Source organism: Lampetra fluviatilis, unplaced genomic scaffold, assembly GCF_964198595.1.
Source record: "Lampetra fluviatilis unplaced genomic scaffold, kcLamFluv1.1 SCAFFOLD_1294, whole genome shotgun sequence".
Classification (NCBI taxonomy): Eukaryota; Metazoa; Chordata; class Hyperoartia; order Petromyzontiformes; family Petromyzontidae; genus Lampetra; species Lampetra fluviatilis.
Genome location: NW_027620793.1, coordinates 8,109 through 17,500, shown reverse-complemented (window position 1 = coordinate 17,500; position 9,392 = coordinate 8,109). Strand labels below are relative to the sequence as shown.

Here is a 9,392-nt window from a genome sequence, read left to right as displayed (position 1 = left end):
AACATTAACAACAACAACATTAACAACAACAACATTAACAACAACAACATTAACAACAACAACATCAACAACAACATTAACAACAACAACAACAACATCAACAACAACATTAACAACAACATTAACAACAACAACATTAACAACAACATTAACAACACCAACATTAACAACAACAACAACAACATCAACAACAACATTAACAACAACAACATTAACAACAACATTAACAACAACATTAACAACAACATCAACAACAACATTAACAACAACAACAACAACATCAACAACAACATTAACAACAACAACATTAACAACAACAACAACAACAACATCAACAACAACATTAACAACAACAACATTAACAACAACATTAACAACACCAACATTAACAACAACAACAACAACATCAACAACAACATTAACAACAACAACATTAACAACAACATTAACAACAACAACATTAACAACAACATTAACAACAACATTAACAACAACAACATTAACAACAACAACATCAACAACAACATTAACAACAACAACATTAACAACAACATTAACAACAACATTAACAACAACATTAACAACAACATTAACAACAACAACATTAACAACAACAACATTAACAACAACATTAACAACAACAACATTAACAACAACAACAACAACATTAACAACAACATTAACAACAACATTAACAACACCAACATTAACAACAACATTAACAACAACATTAACAACAACAACATTAACAACAACAACATTAACAACAACATTAACAACAACAACATTAACAACAACATTAACAACAACATTAACAACAACATTAACAACAACAACATTAACAACAACATTAACAACAACAACATTAACAACAACATTAACAACAACATTAACAACAACAACATTAACAACAACAACATTAACAACAACATTAACAACAACATTAACAACAACATTAACAACAACAACATTAACAACAACCACAACAACCACAACAACAACGACAACAACATTAACAACAACATCAACAACAACAACATCAACAACAACCACAACAACAACATCCACAACATTAACAACAACATTAACAACAACATCAACAACATTAACAACATCAACAACAACAACAACATTAACAACAACAACATTAACAACAACATTAACAACAACATTAACAACAACATTAACAACAACATTAACAACAACATTAACAACAACATTGACAACAACATTAACAACAACATTAACAACAACAACATTGACAACAACATTAACAACAACATTAACAACAACAACATTAACAACAACATTAACAACAACATTAACAACAACAACATTAACAACAACAACATTAACAACAACATTAACAACAACATTAACAACACCAACATTAACAACAACATTAACAACAACAACATTAACAACAACATTAACAACAACATTAACAACAACATTAACAACAACATTAACAACAACATTAACAACAACATTAACAACAACATTAACAACAACATTAACAACAACAACATTAACAACAACATTAACAACAACAACATTAACAACAACATTAACAACAACATTAACAACAACATCAACAACAACAACATTAACAACAACATTAACAACAACAACATTAACAACAACATTAACAACAACATCAACAACAACAACATTAACAACAACATTAACAACAACAACATTAACAACAACATTAACAACAACATTAACAACAACATTAACAACAACATTAACAACAACATTAACAACAACATTAACAACAACATTAACAACAACAACATTAACAACAACAACATTAACAACAACATTAACAACAACATTAACAACAACAACATTAACAACAACATTAACAACAACATTAACAACAACAACATTAACAACAACAACATTAACAACAACATTAACAACAACAACATTAACAACAACAACATTAACAACAACAACATTAACAACAACATTAACAACAACAACATTAACAACAACAACATTAACAACAACAACATTAACAACAACATTAACAACAACATTAACAACAACATTAACAACAACAACATTAACAACAACATTAACAACAACATTAACAACAACATTAACAACAACAACATTAACAACAACATTAACAACAACAACATTAACAATAACATCAACAACAACATTAACAACAACATTAACAACAACAACATTAACAACAACATTAACAACAACAACATTAACAACAACAACATTAACAACAACAACATTAACAACAACATTAACAACAACATTAACAACAACATTAACAACAACAACATTAACAACAACATTAACAACAACATTAACAACAACATTAACAACAACAACATTAACAACAACATTAACAACAACAACATTAACAATAACATCAACAACAACATTAACAACAACATTAACAACAACAACATTAACAACAACATTAACAACAACAACATTAACAACAACAACATTAACAACAACAACATTAACAACAACATTAACAACAACAACATTAACAACAACATTAACAACAACATTAACAACAACATTAACAACAACATCAACAACAACATTAACAACAACATTAACAACAACATTAACAACAACATTAACAACAACATTAACAACAACATCAACAACAACATTAACAACAACATTAACAACAACATTAACAACAACATTAACAACAACATTAACAACAACATCAACAACAACATTAACAACAACAACATTAACAACAACATTAACAACAACATTAACAACAACAACATCAACAACAACATTAACAACAACAACATTAACAACAACATTAACAACAACAACATTAACAACAACATTAACAACAACAACATTAACAACAACATTAACAACAACATTAACAACAACAACATTAACAACAACATTAACAACAACATTAACAACAACAACATTAACAACAACATCAACAACAACATTAACAACAACATTAACAACAACATTAACAACAACATTAACAACAACATTAACAACAACATCAACAACAACATTAACAACAACATTAACAACAACATTAACAACAACATTAACAACAACATTAACAACAACATCAACAACAACATTAACAACAACAACATTAACAACAACATTAACAACAACATTAACAACAACAACATCAACAACAACATTAACAACAACAACATTAACAACAACATTAACAACAACAACATTAACAACAACATTAACAACAACAACATTAACAACAACATTAACAACAACATTAACAACAACAACATTAACAACAACATTAACAACAACATTAACAACAACATTAACAACAACATCAACAACAACATTAACAACAACATTAACAACAACATTAACAACAACAACATTAACAACAACATTAACAACAACATTAACAACAACAACATTAACAACAACATTAACAACAACATTAACAACAACATTAACAACAACATTAACAACAACATTAACAACAACAACATTAACAACAACATTAACAACAACAACATTAACAACAACATTAACAACAACATTAACAACAACATCAACAACAACAACATTAACAACAACATTAACAACAACAACATTAACAACAACATTAACAACAACATCAACAACAACAACATTAACAACAACATCAACAACAACATTAACAACAACATTAACAACAACATTAACAACAACATTAACAACAACATTAACAACAACATTAACAACAACAACATTAACAACAACAACATTAACAACAACATTAACAACAACAACATTAACAACAACATTAACAACAACATTAACAACAACATTAACAACAACATTAACAACAACATTAACAACAACAACATTAACAACAACATTAACAACAACATTAACAACAACAACATTAACAACAACAACATTAACAACAACATTAACAACAACAACATTAACAACAACAACATTAACAACAACAACATTAACAACAACATTAACAACAACAACATTAACAACAACAACATTAACAACAACAACATTAACAACAACATTAACAACAACATTAACAACAACATTAACAACAACAACATTAACAACAACATTAACAACAACATTAACAACAACATTAACAACAACAACATTAACAACAACATTAACAACAACAACATTAACAATAACATCAACAACAACATTAACAACAACATTAACAACAACAACATTAACAACAACATTAACAACAACAACATTAACAACAACAACATTAACAACAACAACATTAACAACAACATTAACAACAACAACATTAACAACAACATTAACAACAACATTAACAACAACATTAACAACAACATCAACAACAACATTAACAACAACATTAACAACAACATTAACAACAACATTAACAACAACATTAACAACAACATCAACAACAACATTAACAACAACATTAACAACAACATTAACAACAACATTAACAACAACATTAACATCAACATTAACAACAACATTAACAACAACATTAACAACAACATTAACAACAACATCAACAACAACATTAACAACAACATTAACAACAACATTAACAACACCAACATTAACAACAACATTAACAACAACATTAACAACAACAACATTAACAACAACATTAACAACAACATTAACAACAACAACATTAACAACAACATTAACAACAACATTAACAACAACATTAACAACAACATTAACAACAACATTAACAACAACGACATGAACATCAACAACAACAACTACAACAACCGCAACAACCGCAACCATTAACCACGACAACAGCAACCATGATCACTTTCAACGTTGTGAGTGTTACTGATGGTGGTGATGGTGGTGATGGTGGTGATGGTGGTGGTGGTGATGGTGGTGGTGGTGGTGATGGTGGTGGTGATGGTGGTGGTGATGGTGGTGATGGTGGTGATGGTGGTGGTGATGGTGGTGATGGTGGTGATGGTGGTGGTGATGGTGGTGATGATGGTGATGGTGGTGGTGGTGATGGTGGTGATGGTGGTGGTGATGGTGGTGATGGTGGTGGTGGTGATGATGATGGTGATGGTGGTGATGGTGGTGGTGGTGATGGTGGTGATGATGGTGATGGTGGTGGTGATGATGGTGATGGTGGTGGTGATGGTGGTGGTGATGGTGGTGATGGTGGTGATGTTGGTGGTGGTGTTGGTGATGTTGGTGATGGTGTTGATGGTGATGATGTTGATGATGTTGATGGTGTTGATGGCATCAGGTGCCCAGCACGGTGATGGTGATGTTGGTTGTAGTGGTGGTGATGGTGGTAACGGTGATGGTGATGATGGTGATGGTGGTGATGATGGTGGTGGTGGTGATGGTGGTAGTGGTTGTGGTGGTGATGGTGATGGTGGTGGTGATGATGGTGATGGTGGTAGTGGTGGTGATGGTGGTAACGGTGGTGGTGATGATGGTGGTAGTGGTTGTGGTGGTGATGGTGATGTTGGTGATGATGATGATGATGTTGGTGATGGCATCACGTGCCCAGCACAGTGATGGTGATGTCGGCCGAGTCGACCCCGGCGGCGTTGTCCACCGCGATGGAGTAGCGACCCGCGTCACCACGCTCAGCACCCTGGAGGGTGAGGGCAGACCCTCCAGCGTAGCTCCTCACCATCACGCGGCCCTCACCACTAGACATCACCTACATCAACAACATCAACATCACCACCATCAACATCATCACTAACATCACCATCACTACCATCAACATCGTCACCACGCTCAGCACCCTGGAGGGTGAGGGCAGACCCTCCAGCGTAGCTCCTCACCATCACACGGCCCTCACCACTAGACATCACCTACATCAACATCAACACCATCAACATCATCACCAACAACATCATCAACATCATCAACATCATCAACAACATCAACATCACCAGGGTCAGGGCAGACCCTCCAGCGTAGCTCCTCACCATCACACGGCCCTCACCACTAGACATTACCTACATCAACATCACCACCATCAACACCATCAACATCAACAACATCAACATCATCACTAAGATCACCATCATCAACATCGCCAGGGTGAGCGAGGACCCTCCAGCGTAGCTCCTCACCATCACGCGGCCCTCACCACTCGACATCACCTACATCACCGTCACCACCACCCACATCACCTACATCACCATCAACATCATCAACATCATCAACATCATCATCACCTACATCAACAACATCAACAACATCACCATCATCAACATCATCATCATCATCAACATCATCATCACCTACATCACCATCAACATCATCAACATCACCACCATCAACATCACCTACATCAACATCACCAACATCAACATCACCACCATCATCATCATCAACATCAACATCATCATCATCATCACCTACATCACCAACTTAAACATCAACATCACCATCACCACCATCACCACCATCAACATCAACAACATCAACATCACTAACATCACCATCAACTACATCATCATCACCTACATCATCATGACCAACATCAACATCACCATCATCAACAACATCGCCATCATCAACATCATCATCACCTACATCACCAACACCATCATCACCTACATCAACATCACCACCACCATCAACATCACTAACATCAACATCATCAACATCATCAACATCGCCAGGGTGAGCGAGGACCCTCCAGTGTAGCTCCTCACCATCACGCGGCCCTCACCACTAGACATCACCTACATCACCAACATCAACAACATCACCACCATCACCAACATCACTACCATCATCATCAACATCTTCACTAACATCACCATCATCGCCACAACCATCACCACCAATCACCAACATCACCAACATCACCAACATCAACATCGACATCATCACTACCATCAACATCGCCTACATCGATGAAAGATGATGATGTTGATGATGATGTTGATGATGATGTTGATGACGTTGATGATGACGTTGTTGATGTTGATGATGATGTTGATGATGATGTTGTTGATGTTGTTGACGATGATGACGACGACGATGATGATGATGTTGTTGATGATGATGTTGTTGACGATGATGATGATGATGTAGATGTTGTTGACGTTGATGTTGTTGTTGATGACGATGTTGTTGACGATGATGATGATGATGATGATGACGTTGTTGACGATGTTGATGTTGACGATGATGATGACGATGTTGTTGTTGATGATGTTGTTGATGTTGATGATTATGATGTTGTTGATGTTATTGATGTTCTTGACGATGTTGTTGACGATGATGATGATGACGATGTTGATGATGTTGTTGTTGATGTTGTTGATGTTGATGATGTTGATGATGTTGATGATGATGATGACGATGTTGTTTATGTTGTTGATGTTGATGATGTTGTTGACGATGTTGTTGACGATGATGATGTTGATGATGATGTTGATGATGTTGATGATAATGATGACGATGTTGTTTATGTTGTTGATGTTGATGATGTTGTTGACGATGTTGTTGACGATCTTGTTGATGTTGACGATGTTGTTGATGTTGATGATGTTGTTGATGTTCATGATGTTGTTTATGTTGTTGATGTTGTTGATCATGTTGATGATGATGTTGACGATGATGATGTTGTTGACGATGTTGATGACGATCTTGATGTCGATGTTGATGACGATGTTGATGACGATGTTGTTGATGTTGATGATGTTGTTGTTGATGTTGATGACGATGTTGTTGATGTTGTTGTTGATGTTGTTGATGTTGTTGATGTTGTTGATCATGTTGATGATGATGTTGACGATGATGATGTTGTTGACGATCTTGATGACGATCTTGATGTCGATGTTGATGACGATGTTGTTTACGCTGTTGATGTTGATGACGTTGTTGTTGTTGATGTTGATGACGATGTTGTTGATGTTGTTGTTGATGTTGTTGATGTTGTTGATGTTGTTGATCATGTTGATGATGATGTTGACGATGATGATGTTGACGATGATGATGTTGTTGTTGATGTTGATGACGATGTTGTTGATGTTGTTGTTGATGTTGTTGATGTTGTTGATGTTGTTGATCATGTTGATGATGATGTTGACGATGATGATGTTGTTGACGATCTTGATGACGATCTTGATGTCGATGTTGATGACGATGTTGTTTACGCTGTTGATGTTGATGACGTTGTTGTTGTTGATGTTGTTGACGTTGTTGTTGTTGTTGTTGTTGTTGTTGTTGATCATGTTGATGATGATGTTGACGATGACGATGTTGTTGACGATGTTGATGACGATCTTGATGTCGATGTTGATGACGATGTTGTTTACGCTGTTGATGTTGATGACGTTGTTGTTGTTGATGTTGTTGACGTTGTTGTTGTTGTTGTTGTTGTTGATCATGTTGATGATGATGTTGACGATGACGATGTTGTTGATGTTGATGACGATGTTGTTGTTGTTGATGTTGTTGATCATGTTGATGATGATGTTGACGATGACGATGTTGTTGACGATGTTGATGACGACGTTGATGTCGATGTTGATGACGATGTTGTTTACGTTGTTGATGTTGATGACGTTGTTGTTGTTGATGTTGTTGACGTTGTTGTTGTTGTTGTTGATCATGTTGATGATGATGTTGACGATGACGATGTTGTTGATGTTGATGACGATGTTGTTTACGTTGTTGATGTTGATGACGTTGTTGTTGTTGATGTTGTTGACGTTGTTGTTGTTGTTGTTGATCATGTTGATGATGATGTTGACGATGACGATGTTGTTGATGTTGATGACGATGTTGTTGATGTTGTTGATGATGATGACGTTGTTGTTGTTGTTGATCATGTTGATGATGATGTTGACGATGACGATGTTGTTGATGTTGATGACGATGTTGTTGATGTTGTTGATGATGTTGTTTATGTTGTTGATGTTGTTGATCATGTTGATGACGATGTTGACGATGACGATCTTGATGACGATCTTGACATCGATGTTGATGACGATGTTGTTTACGTTGTTGATGTTGATGACGTTGTTGTTGACGATGTTGTTGACGTTGTTGTTGTTGTTGTTGTTGTTGTTGACGTTGTCACCCACCTGCCCCTCCTTGCACCAGGTCACGGTGGGCTCCGGGTCTCCGGTCACCGGCACGTCCAGCCGCAGCTTGTTGCCGGCAATCACCACGATGGCGTTGTCCACCATTTTGTTGCGGCAGTCCAGGTGGATCTTGGGGGGCACTGGGGGTGGAGTGGGGGTCACGGCGAGGTCACAGAGGTCACGGGAGGTCACGCAGTGAGGTCACTGGTCACGCAGTGAGGTCATCGGTCACGCAGTGAGGTCACAGGTCACAGTGAGGTCACCGGTCACACAGTGAGGTCACCGGTCACACAGTGAGGTCATCGGTCACGCAGTGAGGTCACA

General features: G+C 35.7%; 1 protein-coding gene across 1 annotated transcript in view; it reads right to left on the bottom strand.

Moving 5' to 3' along the window:
- LOC144954388 (myosin-binding protein C, slow-type-like) overlaps positions 1 to 9,173 on the bottom strand; it is a gene marked incomplete at its 3' end in the record, with an annotated part of 13,194 nt that extends 4,021 nt beyond the window's left edge. Inside the window, exons 1-2 of the mRNA XM_078884891.1 lie at positions 9,069 to 9,173; positions 5,515 to 5,674 (exon numbers count right to left, since the gene is read on the bottom strand). Of these exons, the coding sequence (XP_078741017.1) occupies positions 5,515 to 5,674; positions 9,069 to 9,173 (265 nt within the window). The remainder of the gene's footprint in view (positions 1 to 5,514; positions 5,675 to 9,068) is intronic.
- Between the last annotated feature and the right edge of the window lie 219 nt (positions 9,174 to 9,392).